Source organism: Cebidichthys violaceus, unplaced genomic scaffold, assembly GCF_023349555.1.
Source record: "Cebidichthys violaceus isolate CVI_PGR_0920_01 unplaced genomic scaffold, fCebVio1.0.p SCAF_3, whole genome shotgun sequence".
Taxonomy (NCBI): domain Eukaryota; kingdom Metazoa; phylum Chordata; class Actinopteri; order Perciformes; family Stichaeidae; genus Cebidichthys; species Cebidichthys violaceus.
The window spans coordinates 13533028-13547232 of record NW_027176483.1 but is presented as its reverse complement, the minus strand read 5'-3'; the positions used below and the strand labels follow the sequence as shown (position 1 = coordinate 13547232).

The 14205-nt window shown below is 40.6% G+C and overlaps 1 protein-coding gene across 1 annotated transcript in view; it reads right to left on the bottom strand.

Moving 5' to 3' along the window:
• The window catches only part of itpr2 (inositol 1,4,5-trisphosphate receptor, type 2), a 53390-nt gene that overhangs the window by 3253 nt on the left and 35932 nt on the right, over window positions 1–14205 (bottom strand). Inside the window, exons 44-55 of the mRNA XM_068723733.1 lie at window positions 14056–14151; window positions 13818–13937; window positions 12550–12684; window positions 12207–12399; window positions 11876–12001; window positions 9456–9631; window positions 9170–9334; window positions 8847–9030; window positions 7323–7409; window positions 6384–6499; window positions 6038–6203; window positions 5771–5931 (exon numbers count right to left, since the gene is read on the bottom strand). Coding sequence (XP_068579834.1) covers window positions 5771–5931; window positions 6038–6203; window positions 6384–6499; window positions 7323–7409; window positions 8847–9030; window positions 9170–9334; window positions 9456–9631; window positions 11876–12001; window positions 12207–12399; window positions 12550–12684; window positions 13818–13937; window positions 14056–14151 — 1725 coding nt within the window. The remainder of the gene's footprint in view (window positions 1–5770; window positions 5932–6037; window positions 6204–6383; window positions 6500–7322; window positions 7410–8846; window positions 9031–9169; window positions 9335–9455; window positions 9632–11875; window positions 12002–12206; window positions 12400–12549; window positions 12685–13817; window positions 13938–14055; window positions 14152–14205) is intronic.

Below are 14205 nucleotides of genomic sequence, written 5' to 3'. Positions count from 1 at the left end.
AATAAATGACTTAAAAGGTGCCGAGAGTGGGTTTTGACTGGCACCACATTAAGTCCAGTAGGAGAAGTGAGGCATTCTCCCACCTACTCTTCTATAAGAATAAACTATAGGGAGTGTGTGAAATGCTGAAGACATGGGGTGGAGAGGACAGTGGGGTATGTGGCTTATTTGTTTTTGTTGCCTTAATTAACAAGTTTATCACACTTTGCTAAGTGCCACACCAATAGCCCTGAAATATCATGCAACTGATGCAACGAACCTAAACTCACTGTCTGTGAAATTCATAAACAGAACTAGGAAACTAAGCTAAAAAAAAAAACTGAATTGAAGAAAGATTGTCAGTGGGGTCTATATATGTCGAAAGCTTATAGTCAGGATGCCATATTGGCCCCTTTATAGTTATCAAATGTAACCAAGTAAATGTATACATGGATATTTGATCTTTATGTCTTAATTGCATTTCTATTTGGGTTGTTTTCAACACTTTGACTGCTTTTTACTTTTGATTAGAATACTTTTTTCCATCCCTGACTACAGGGGAAGCAGTTAGACTGATTAAGTATGACTGCTGAGCTACACAGTATGAATGGAGTCCTTCTATAAGAGCTTGCGTGAGAATCTCGGGCTAATTTGGGCCTCGGGCATCAAGGGGCCAAAACATTCAAAAATAAAAAGAGTAGTTTCCTTTCTCACAGCATCAAAAACACAGCGAAGGTTCTGTGATTTCAAAGACAAAGCTTCAGCGTCACTGAAACTGAGGACTATCTGAAGCTTGTTTTATTAAGTCATCCATAACTGATGGATTAAGTAACCAAAAAGATTCAATAAAGAGACCTAAGAGACGTTATTAGGGGTCAACGCAATATCCTGTTTTAACGCACAGTCTCTCACGTTGGTTGAAGCATCATCTATAGATCACTGATATAAAGTTAAGCAGTGACTGTACAGAATCTGAACAACCCCATTCACGTGTCGTTGCCGGTCATTAGACTGTACAGTAGTCCACTGTGTGCTGTGCTGCACTGTCTGAATGAGTCAAGGCTTTAGTGTTGCTTCACTGATCCATTTAAACACCTCAGTGAGCATGAATTTACAGACATTCATGTGCTTCCCACTCTACCGCTGTCACCATACCGCTGGTGTGCTTCACCACGTACATGCACATGCTGTGCACCGTCAACCACAACACTTAGGTTTGTGTTGCAAACATACTGTGGGAATAAAACCTTAGATGTCACCAATGTCAGAAACTTGAGTCAAACTCTAGCAAGCCTGAAAAATGTGTGATCCTGTTGTAGGTGCTATTTGTCTTTACTAATGCTCCTACTACTAATGCTAGTATACAACGGGCTGCGAAAACATCTTACTTTTTTGGAGACATGTTTATTTGTAAATAAACTGAAAGAATAAATTAATTCATTCATTATGAAATTACCTGTAGCTATAGTGGCATCAATGTTGCAGTTATGATATTCTCACCATACCTAACAAATTGTACAATGTTTATTGGAATTTTATTTAAACATCACTGCAGCTCTTTGCATTTTGGGCTGTGTCCAGAGTAATATACATTATTTACCTTACATGAAGTAATGCGCACTTTGGTCAGGAATTTAAGCTAAAAGTCGTGTGTCAAGAGATACAATGACACAGCACACAGTGAGTGTACCAGACGAGTCTGCAGATAGTATCACTTACACAGTCATCAGACACAGACACACACAAACAAACAAACAAGTTCTTCAGCTGAGCAGTTTCTAAAGAGCAGCTGCTACTGCAATCAGTACCTTTTCCACTTAGATGCTTTTGTTACAGACAACGTGTTATATGTGTGTTAATCTAAATTAGATGAGGGATTGAAGATGGCGACTCTGTGTCTGTGTTAGAGAGAGAAAGGGACAGGAGAGCACGTGCCAGGCAGGGCTGAGCTATTAGCAGGCCACTTGAGACGGGTTATGTAACAGCTTTGTGGCTGCTGCAATACCTGCTAGGCCTGCAGTTGCTGTCATGATTTTACACACAAACACCCGCACACTAATTCCCATCCACACGCACAACACACCAACAGAACAGACACTCAGTGTAACACGATCCTACTCTTTCGCTTGGCACCACATCACTCTATCCTACCCAACCAGATGCACTCATTATGACGGCCAGTGTGTGTGTGTGTGTGTGTGTGTGTGTGTGTGTGTGTGTGTGTGTGTGTGTGTGTGTGTGTGTGTGTGTTCATTGGTTTTCAACTCTTTTACCAACAACCTCCTCAAACGCATACACTTATTTCTACCTACACATCAAGTCAAACTCTGGGCTACAGCATTGAGAGGGCAGATGGAGCAGTCTCCTGCAGAGCCCAACATGATCACACACTTCTATACTTTCTAATTCATCTGTTTTTTCATTACAGCTTCTGTCATTGCACCACTGCTCTCTCTCTATAGAGATGTACTGTGTGTGAGCAGATTATTCTCGACTTTATTGATTTAGTATTACACTTCCATAAAGTTGCTGAAATGTTTTTTCTTTTTGTAACTTTTCTTTTGTGTTATGTCACCTTTTGCACATGGAATAAATATATTCTGAGGAGCCACCTCTACTTGTTTTGTTGGGACATACATAAAGTTGTCAGACAAACCAGAGACAAAACGTTTTTTAAAACTTTTAAAATCAAAGCAGCAAAGACAGAGATATTCTGCCAACTGGTAGGGCCCCAACCTTTTAGATGCCGTACGTACAGTTGTGGTCAAAAGTTTACATACACTTGTAAAGAACATAATGTCATGGCTCTCTTGAGTTTCCCCGTTATTTCTACAACTCTGATTTTTCTCTGATAGAGTGATTGGAACAGATACTTCTTTGTCACAAAAAACATTCACGAAGTTTGGTTCTTTCATGACTTTATTATGGGTTAACAGAAAAAGTGATCAAATCTGCTGGGTCAAAAATATACATACAGCAGTGCTAATATTTGGTTACATGTCCCTTGGCCATTTTCACTTCAATTAGGCGCTTTTGGTAGCCATCCACAAGCTTCAGGCAAGCTTCTCGTTGAATCTTTGACCACTCCTCTTGACAGAATTGGTGCAGTTCAGTTAAATTTGATGGCTTTCTGACATGGACTTGTTTCTTCAGCATTGTCCACATGTTCTCAATGGGATTTAAGTCAGGACTTTGGGAAGGCCATTCTAAAACCCTAATTCTAGCCTGATTTAGCCATTCCATTACCACTTTTGATGTGTGTTTGGGGACATTGTCCTGTTGGAACACCCAACTGCGCCCAAGACCCAACCTTCGGGCTGATGATTTTAGGTTATCTTGAAGAATTTGAAGGTAATCCTCCTTCTTGATTATCCCATTTACTCTCTGTAAAGCACCAGTTCCATTAGCAGCAAAACAGCCCCACAGCATAATACTACCACCACCGTGCTTGACGGTAGGCATGGTGTTCTTGGGGTTAAAGGCCTCACCTTTTCTCCTCCAAACATATTGCTGGGCATTGTGGCCAAACAGCTCGATTTTTGTTTCGTCTGACCACAGAACTTTCCTCCAGAAGGTCTTATCTTTGTCCATGTGATCAGCAGCAAACTTCAGTCGAGCCTTAAGGTGCCACTTTTGGAGCAAGGGCTTCCTTCTTGCACGGCAGCCTCTCAGTCCATGGAGATGCAAAACACGCTTGACTGTGGACACTGACACCTGTGTTCCAGCAGCTTCTAATTCTTGGCAGATCTGCTTTTTGGTGGTTCTCGGTTGACTCTTCACCCTCCTGACCAATTTTCTCTCAGCAGCAGGTGATAGCTTGCGTTTTCTTCCTGATCATGGCAGAGACAAAACAGTGCCATGCACTTTATACTTACAAACAATTGTTTGCACTGTTGCTCTTGGGACCTGCAGCTGCTTTGAAATGGCTCCAAGTGACTTTCCTGACTTGTTCAAGTCAATGATTCGCTTTTTCAGATCCATGCTGAGCTCCTTTGACTTTCCCATTGTAGCGTTTGAGGGCGTTTGTATCCAATGAGCCCTATTTAAATGGCCTCAGAGAAGTCACCAGCTGTAGTCACTCATAATCACTCATAAGAAGTTAAGAGGCCATGCTATGAAGCTCATTTCATTGACACAACTTTCTAAGTCACCAAAATTGCTAATTCATGTTGCTGTATGTATATTTTTGACCCAGCAGATTTGATCACTTTTTCTGTTAACCCATAATAAAGTCATGAAAGAACCAAACTTCATGAATGTTTTTTGTGACAAAGAAGTATCTGTTCCAATCACTCTATCAGAGAAAAATCAGAGTTGTAGAAATAACTGGAAACTCAAGAGAGCCATGACATTATGTTCTTTACAAGTGTATGTAAACTTTTGACCACAACTGTATATATGATTGGTTGTCTATAATTTTAGTTTTTTTTGTCCAGACTCCTCATATTTATAAAGAGTCTTTGTAAAGAGTTGCATGTTGATTCTGATGGAGGCCACAAGCAAATACATTTTAGTCTGACAATAAAGTTAATATCATTGTCAAGTCTGTTTTCCCTTTTTCATGAACCATGCAAGTTGTGCCAGAAACCCTGTCCTGCAACAGGATAGCCTTTTTCATTTTCATTTGAAAAGACTCTGAAAATAAATATTCTCAAACATCTTCTTCTTATAAGTTACAGAGCCGTAGACGATTAAAAAGTAAGTCTGTCTTTAATTGTTCCTTATTTAGACATGCATATTCAAAACTATCTTTAACTAACTTTTCAGGGGCTTTCAAAATGATTCCACCATTTTATGAGAATCGTGAAAGAATATTATAAAACACACGAGGGCTACAGTGTGTTTTTTCCTGTGTATTTCTGCTCTGCCTCATGTTAGGAGGTGCTAATATAAATTCCTGACTCATCATTACCTCATCAGAGAGCAATACCGTGGCCTCGCATCAGAGAGTCGACCTGTTGGAAGACCTGCTGATGCATATTAATTCAATGTCTGTCACCTGTTTATAATGCAAATTGTTCATTATAATGCCACCATTCTTATGCCCATCATGGCCAAATGTTAATCACAAAATGTGCCATTGCGCTCCGAGGCTTCATTTGAATCCATTAACCTAACGGCAACACCTTTAGTTGCCCTTACATCCTTCAACTTCTTGTCTGTGTGTCAGTGCAGCAAGTTGGTGCATTGATGATAATAGAGCTGGACTGGGTTTAATTACTATTTAACCACACTGTGTCCCAGCAGGTTAGGAGCTCAGAATAGTGAAGACTACCTGAGAACAGAGACCCATCTCTCTCCAGCAGTGAGGGGGAAGGAGAATAAATTGTAATGCCTGGCACAGGCCTAGAGGCTCAGTCTCATTTTTCGATCGCTAGTCTCACGCTTCTCTGGCACACTGTGCAAGTCTGCAAAGTAAGGAAGGCTGCAAAACTTTAAGACTCCAACACTGAGACATCTGTATGCTGTCTGGTACGGCTCGCCAGCAAAATATGAATTAGGGGGTGAAATGAATGTGTTTGTTTGTCCACATGTCCATGGAAAAATAAACAAAATCTCTGTGGCTTTGGTTTGTCATCTTAAAAAAAAAGTGCATTGCTTTCCTTTGTATACCTTGCAAACATAAAATTAAAGAGTTTCACTGTAACTTAAGCTACAGTATTTTTGATGATAGAGCAGCTTGTGTGACGCACTTTTGAGGTGCATAAAACCGCATTGCAAAAGGTACAGAGAGATTATTTTCTGTATGACTATTTTCTGTGTGTACAGTATGTGTGTTTGGTCTACTGACCGCAATCATCTGGGCCACGTAGCTCTCAGGGCCGGTGTATTCGGTTGGATCCTTCACCCTCACCAGAACCAGGAAGTAGAGGTAATGCCACATGTTGTGCTCAGATTTTATGTGTTCCTCAAAGGACACTGTCTTGTTGTCAAATTTGTCCCTCTCCAACCCTGCAAGAGATTAGGTTTAGTTAACGTTAGTTCTTCTAAATGTAGTGTTCTTTCATTTCGCTGTCATTTGCAAACAGTATTATGTGAACCACATAGCCGTACACACCACAGATGAAACAGGTGGTTTTCAGGATCTCCTCCTTCCTTTGTTTCTCACTTCTCAAGTCAGCGAAAGTGTCGATGATAACACCAAAGATGAGGTTAAGAACAATGATGATAACGACGAAGAAGAACAGGAGGTCGTAAACCACTCGAGCCGCAAACAGAGGCTCCTGGATGGTCCAGTTACAGGTAAAATATGGAGAAAATGCATCATTTAATGTTAACCATCACGACAATTGTTAAACAGAAGCTAAAGCAGCACAAATGTAATATATTTATACTTTAAGTTATTACAAACAGACATTAAGTAAAAAGAAACTCAGTAATAAGTGAAAACAACACCGTCTAACCTCTTTGGAGGGTCTCCTGAGAACGTCTCCCACACCTCCTCCATTACGTAGTCCCTGGTTCAAAACCGTGATTATACACATGAGCAGAGTGTCACACACCCGCTCCGTCCCATCATCTATAACCAGACACACATAAATCAAATGGGAAATGCATAAAACAGTAGACAACAAGGTCAAATGTGCAGTATTGGCTTCTATCTAGTATCTACATTAGTGTTACAAAATATACAACATATTTTTTACAGTAGCTTTGTCTTTTCATCACTCTTCTCATTTGAAGACTAAATGATCAACTCAATTTATATAAAACTCACAACCAGAACATCTGATGTAATCAAGTCAAATCATACATCTAAATTTAACTGAACTGAATTAAAATAAATTGAGCTAAGAGTGTGTGAAAGATTTCAGGAACATTCAAGTTCAAGAAAAAACAATCTGACTTTCATAACTGGCTGAAAATAAAACTCTTTGTCTTGGGAACAGCCGATTATGGTGTGACTAAAGATAAAATGGATACCCTAAATTTGTCTCAAAACTGAGAATAAAACGGAATTTTTTGTATTCATGCCTCATCTGTAATGTACATATACTGTAAATAGATAGAGGAGGAAGAGGAGGTGAGGGATGTGGATGAGCTCACGTGTGTGCCCCTATAGTGCAGGTGATAGAAGGAGATGCACAGACACAAAGAGGAGTGTGAGTCACCCCCTCTGCCTCATCAAGTTTCTTTGTACGCACGCACACCAGTGTGTGTGAGTGTGTGTGTGTGTGTGTGTGTGTGTGTGTGTGTTTGTCAGTGTGTGTGTAACATTTTAGAGACTGACTACTTACAGAGAGGTAAAATATACACCTCGGTAGAACCACAAAATCTTAAAACTTGTCCACCCAGCAGTTCATAATAGAAAATAAAATTAGTTTATTTGAATCAAAACTTACCAGGAACATTTTTAGGTGTTGAAACAGGACAGCTATCTTTCATACACGAGTCAGCAACTCCATTGTTACCCAATAAATCCCCTTTTCCTTTTAAAGAAAAAAAGAAAAGAAAAAAAGAGTAAAAAGGGGAAATTATGTGAGATTGATTAATGATAACAGCACGATAATTTGCAAATGAAAGAAGATGATTAAATTGTGCTCCGACATTAAAACTCCTTCCCGCTAATTGTCATCAGCACCGGTAAAATCAGCAAGAAAAATTTAGTCAGACGTTATGTAAACTGAAGCAGCAGCTGCTGGGTGGGCGGTGAAGGGCTGCTGAAAGAACCTGAACAAATCATTTGCACATCGGTAAAGCCCTGAGCGGCAGAGGAGCTGCGCTTGAGTGTGATAGGCTCAGGCAGACAGGCAGAAGAAGAACTGTTCACCTGGGCCAGAGTGTCTCCAAAAGGGCCTTCGTCCCTGACAGGGTGGAGGACAGAGGGCAGGGCTGGGAGACAGGAGGCAGAGGAAGAAGAAGAAGAAGAGTGGAGGGGACAGGGGGGCTGAGGCGGGGCACAGGGGCCACAGCCCCGAGGCAGCACAAGTGTGGACAGAGTGCTCCTCAGCTCTGATGGAGCCCCGGTTGTGCCTCAGCAAACAGACAGACAGGCGTGAACCCAGCTGGTTACATAACCCACCACTGCTCTGCTGTGTCTGCTGAGCTCTATTCAGCAAAACACAGGATGGCGCGGCCACCAGGTTATGCAACAGGTGCACACGTGCTAGCAGGTTGTCTTCCTGACTGTCGGAGCTCATTAACACACCTACACTGTCTAGTGTTTCAAAACATATGCCTGTATGTATATACAGTATACTGTATATATCATAACATTTTTATGTGGAGATTGTGTATATACATTGATTCTACAATTTTTATTGAGAAAAAGTAATCCAAAGAGTTAAAAAACTCAAAGCAATGGATTCATTCTGAGCCAAAGAATCATTTTGATTATTGTCCTGTGAGTTCAAAAGTTATATAAGTCTGATATACTGTATATGTAGAGCCGCCAACTGACTAATCTTATATTTTGTTCCAGGTTTGAAACTCAATAACTTCTAGGATGCACAATCTTTAAAGGTTTAGAGCAGAAAAATAATAACACAAAGATGTTTGTGAGAGCAATGTAAAAGATTGCAGGTTTTAGGTTAAATTATTTTTATATAATTAATATATATATATATATATATATATATATATATATATATATATATATATATTTATATATACATATACATACATATGTCCCTTAAGTATCTTAGGAACAATTAATGCAGTATAAACCTGACAGGAAATAAGGGGGGAAAGATGTGAGACATGCAACAGAGCTTCATACCCGGACTCAAACCAGGGACATTGCAACAGGAGTCTACTTGTGTCTACTTTACATTGTAGAAACTGTTCGATATGCAGTGTCTCGTCCCTTCACTTTGCATGGCGCAGTAAAACAATGCAAGTGTTTTAACAGGTTTAGAAGTTCTAACCTGGTAAAGGAAGGCGGTCCACCTCCATTCGGAAGTCGTCCTTGAGGAAGAGGAAGCCAATGATGGAGAAGAAGTAAACGAGGAAGATGGCCAGAACAGCAGTCAGAATAATAGAGCGGCCATTTCTCGTCACGCTCTTTATCACATTGAGCAACGTCTCCTCTCGGATCACCAGGTCAAACAACTGTGGAGGGAGACCAACATCAGTGAGTCATCAGCAAATTGAACAACTTTTCGCACAATCAGGATGTTTATCTTTAAAGTGGTACGCTGATCAACCAGTCGCACTGTAATGGAACTGAAGTGTGTGAGAGACTTCTTACCAAAAAGCTGTAGAAGAACTCGTGCACAAAGAGGCCCAGGACGCAGATGATGGCATAGCCCAAATGGTAGATAAAGAGCATGTCCATAACAACTGCTTTGTAGCCTCGGGTGAACGTCCCCTGGTTGCCCACAAAACTTACAAGAAAGACTAACTTGTTGAAGAGCTGAAAGAGAAGAAAAGAAGGTTCAGGGATAAATACAAAAGAAGTCAACAGCTCTGATGTGTGAAGAGGCAAGAGGGGACATGTCCCCCATTAACACTGGCTCAAATCTTCCATTACTTACATTGACAGCACCCAGCAACAACAGAGCAGGACCGAGGCCCATAGTGTAGATGGCACGTAGAATGAGGGAGACCAGGAAGAACAAGATGCCCAACGGCTTGGGTAAGACAGGAAGCAGTGCGGTGAACACCGCCAGCGCCACCCACAGTGAGATATTCCAGAAGGGGGACAAGGTGCCTAGACAGAAGAATAAAGCTTAAATCAAGGTACCGCACGTCAGTGCTCTGAAACGCTGTGGCATTTCTCGAATGAATTATTCACCCGAGATAAAAGCGTCACTTATCACAATCAGAGGCAACATTTTAAAATGACAAACATTAGTCCGTTGGGACCGTCAACTTCATCACTCAAACAAACCAGCGTCTTCAGCTTGCACTGTAAGGCCCACAACTGAAGCTCACCATTCTTTAGGAAACTGCAGTGTCGATGATTTATTGATTAAAGAGGCTTTCAGTATAACAGTTTGAGTGTTTCACAAGTAAAGCAAAAAAAAACATTTTATCACACTATGAAGAACAACAAAACTCATAGATCATCACTGCTCCATCTCGAGCACAATAGATCTTATTAAAATTACATGTTTGTATTCTGTTAAGTTAATGTGTTGCTTGGATGTATTCTTATTCTGTCAGATGCACTCCAGCGGTGTGAAACAGACTAAGAAGCAAATAAAAGAAAATGAAAAAAAAACATTATTCTAAATAGTAAGAAGGTTTCCTTCCATAACTTAAAGTAACACTGCATCCAATCTGTGATTGTAAGACAGAGGCTGACGCACATAAGTGAATATATGATATGAATATATGATGACAGAATATATACAGATTTTTTTTTTTATTTGCTCCCAAGATGGTCTCACACCACAACACATTTACTTAATATAATACACACATATAATATAGTCAGTTTTATTTGTCTCTAGATGAGACAGTGATATTATAAATCTGTAAATTTCACACGTTCACACAGTCAACGATTCAATTCCAGCTGTCTTTTAGTCTGGATTATGACTTTAACTTCTTTGTACTTTTGTAATATTAATTTAGGTTAGGTGTTAAAAGCATGAATAACTATGGTGATCTATCCCAGTAAGAAGTGAACCTCCGTTGTGTGGTAGAAAAAAACCTATTCAATAGTACCAAGTGGGTCCTATAATACTGAATACTGAAACATTGAGGAAAGAAGTTTGTCTTTAAAGTATTTATTCTCTGGCCAGAGAAGGCTTCACCGTCATACAGACTGCAGAGGATGAGCAAAGAGTTCAGTTTGTCTCCTGCTCTTAAGCACCTCAGCACACAGGGTGGGGGAACCTCAGGTATTTACAGTATAACAATTGATCAGTAGTTTCAAGCTCCCCATTGACCCCTCCAGTCATCCCCTTACTCTTCTGAACCTTGTCACCCAAAGAGATCCGTCTTTATCACCCTTGATTACCCCTGGGAATCTTCACACCTCAACATTCTCTGATTAAACTGCTCCCCCATTGAGTTACTCTTATCAAAGCAAAAGGCAGAGATAAGCCATATGTTGTTCCCACTCTCCTAGGTACACAATCATATGTCACATATATAGTTTTGTTAGTGAGTAAGGCACATAAACTAAATCACAGTAGAAATGTACTAGCACAACTACATTTTCTATCACAGTTGTGGAATTGAAAGCCCAGAGTTAACCCTGAAGTTACCTCGCTAACCCCAAATCATGCTTTGTGGTAGAGGCCCCAGGTGCAGCTAGAAAGTGAGAGAGTGTTCAATGAATCACATTTTGTACAAGAATATACAAGAAGTATGATCTAGGGATGCTCCGATGCCGATATCAATACTTTTGCTTTGGGTATTGGCTCATCCCATCACAGTGTTTAATTAATAAACTGTATGCATCACTGTGTGGAAGTGACTGGGATCATTCTTTCATGTGTAAGGAAACATCAGGCTTGACTTAAACATTGCTTTCCTAACAAAATGTAACACATAAATACATAGATATAAATGTATTGAATTGTTATTTATTAAAATAATGGTATCCGATACCAGATCTCCCCATTATCACAGATACTCTATCCAGCTACTTGAGTCAGTATCAGACCAATATCTGATATCAGTATCAGTGCATCTCTAGTGTGATCAGGCAAATAAGTGAAAACACCTGTGTGGGTGGACTATTGGTGTGGAATACCTTTAAATAAACAGCCTCAGGTGACATAGGAGGGCCATTTTCAAATGTGAACAGTGAAATAAAGTCTTGATAAACAATATGTCTTCTCACAGTGGATATTTGACTGGTCATAGTTGGAGAAGCAGAGTTACTAATATCATTAACAATGTCTGTCCCAGTAAGAGAGTGAGCTACACCCTAAACCTGAAGCAGCTTTTTGAACTCTTAAAAAAAAAAAAAAAAAAAGAATAAATGAGACATTCTCACCCTCATCGCCATCATCACCAAAGGGGTAGAATACAGCCACAGCGATGTTGAGCAGACAGGCTAGGTAGAAGGAGATGCTCCCCCAAACAGAGATGTGTCGTGAGAACCAGAACAGAGCCTTATTTCCTGCACAAACAAACCAGGAAGCATAAGCACAGGGACACAAACTCAGCACACAAGCACATAAAGATGCTACAGGCCTTTCAATTTATACTGGAAATAACAATAACCAGACGCTCTGGATGATCATCATAATTTACCATCCCGCAGCCCGCTTCTGCTGCGACCATCATTATTTTGCAAGCGCTATATTCAGAATGTAAAGACTTACTGCGGATCTTCTTCTGCCACCTCATCTCGTTGTAGAGGTTGTCAAACTGCTGGAAGAAGTCGTTAACCTTGCTGCCCTGGTCGTCTCTCTCCGTGGTGGTGAACACACGCACCTTGGACTCTTCCGTGAGGTACTCGCAGATGTTAGGGACCGGAAACACGATCTGCTCCATGGTGCGGTCGTGACGCACAATCTGGCAAATAGATGTCCAGTAAATCCTCATTACGGGTTTATAGTTATACATTTATACATATTATGGAGAGATAGGATAAATGTGGTGTGCTTGGTATTTAAAGTTTTAGAGATTCAGACGATAAATGGATGAAGTGATGATGAGGTTTACCTCTATCTGAGCTGTGTGATTGGCATAGTAATGGAGTGCGTCATCCTTCTCATTGTCGAGGTCCACCCCAGACCCCAAGCTCAACCCCAACCCTGGCCTCAGGCTCTGCTGCAGGATCTTATTGTGTCGGGCCAGCTAGGATCCAAAAACAAAATTACTCCTTCATTGAATGTTTTACATATATGGCATTGTCAAGACAAGATCTGTGTCAATAACAATAATAACACGATTGTGACACAATGCTTTAAATATGTACAAACCAGAAAACCTAGTGGAGTAAAAACAAGAGGTTGCAACTTGGCATGGCAATTCTCCATCACAAAATAATGGAGAAATGAACTCCCTAACAGGATAAACTAACAGTGTACATTTGCAGATATTGGGTCAAAGTAGAGGGAGTACATTACACTATAAAGACAAGACTTTACATGAAGACAATTATGTTACTTCGCCATTCCTCCCAGTTCTACGTATATATTGCTGTTATATTGGTTGCTTAAACCTGCAATAACTGATTTTAAGGCCACTTGGGAGCAGCAGAAAAAAAAAGTGTGACACTGGCATACCACCACAGTAGTTTACTGTCTGCATTTCCTCAAAGTAACTGTTTATCATCCACTCTTTTATATTTACTTATACCTATATCATACACTGATTACAATGAATGGCAGCTGCCCTGAGGAGTGTGTGTGTTTCCACTTTCTGAGATAAAAATAAATGAATTAAAAAAAGATAAGAAATGTCAATTGTTGAACAGTCAAAAAAAAACTTCCATGTCATGATAAAACTAGTCTGCTGTTTGGACAAAAACAGCCTGTTTGACACTTGGCTCTACAGAGGCGGAAGTGAAAACCAGCTAGACTTGGTCTGCCCTCGCCAACTGACATAAACTGTAGAGAAAGGCAGACACAAGATCGAAGTACTTTCCCAGGGGCACAACACACCGTCTCATTTCTTTACTGCCGGTACCCTCAACGAGCAAAAGCACACTTGTTTAGTAATACAGTGACTACCGCCTGCTTCAGTGAACACCTACAGTCTACCTGTCTGCACAACCAGTGTCACATCCTTTAAGCTAATTTTAGAAACTGGCTGAGGGTTTCATTCATAGACGAACAGTCCTCCATCATATAGTGCAAAGGACACACTCAAAAAGGAGCATGCATTGTGGACACACACACACCCACACACTCTAAGTGTATGCACGGTTCTGAGGGAGACAGACAAAGAGAGAGGAAATGCAATAATGCCACTGGCAGTTTCCTTACCTGGTGGGCCAGGATGTAGATGTTGTGTCCGACGTCTCTGGGCTTTATCTGGTCTCCAACACTGTCCTCATCCTCCTCACTCTCCAGACCCTGGGCGTAGGCTTCCTTCATTACATCCACCTGATGCACAAAAGTTATGAAAAGTTACTGCCTCTTACAGATACTTGCAAACCAGTTTTACATGGGACCTAGTAATGTATGCATGCAAGTTTACATGCTGCCACACACACACACTCACCAGTTCAGTGGGTCTCATCTTGTAGAGAATCTTCTCTGCGTTCTCGCTGTCATGGCGACTCTCCATGATAGCCAATAGGAGTTTGGAAGCATTGTTCTATAACACAAAACTCCACCAATGAGCTTTTTCATTTTGGTCAACTACAACCTA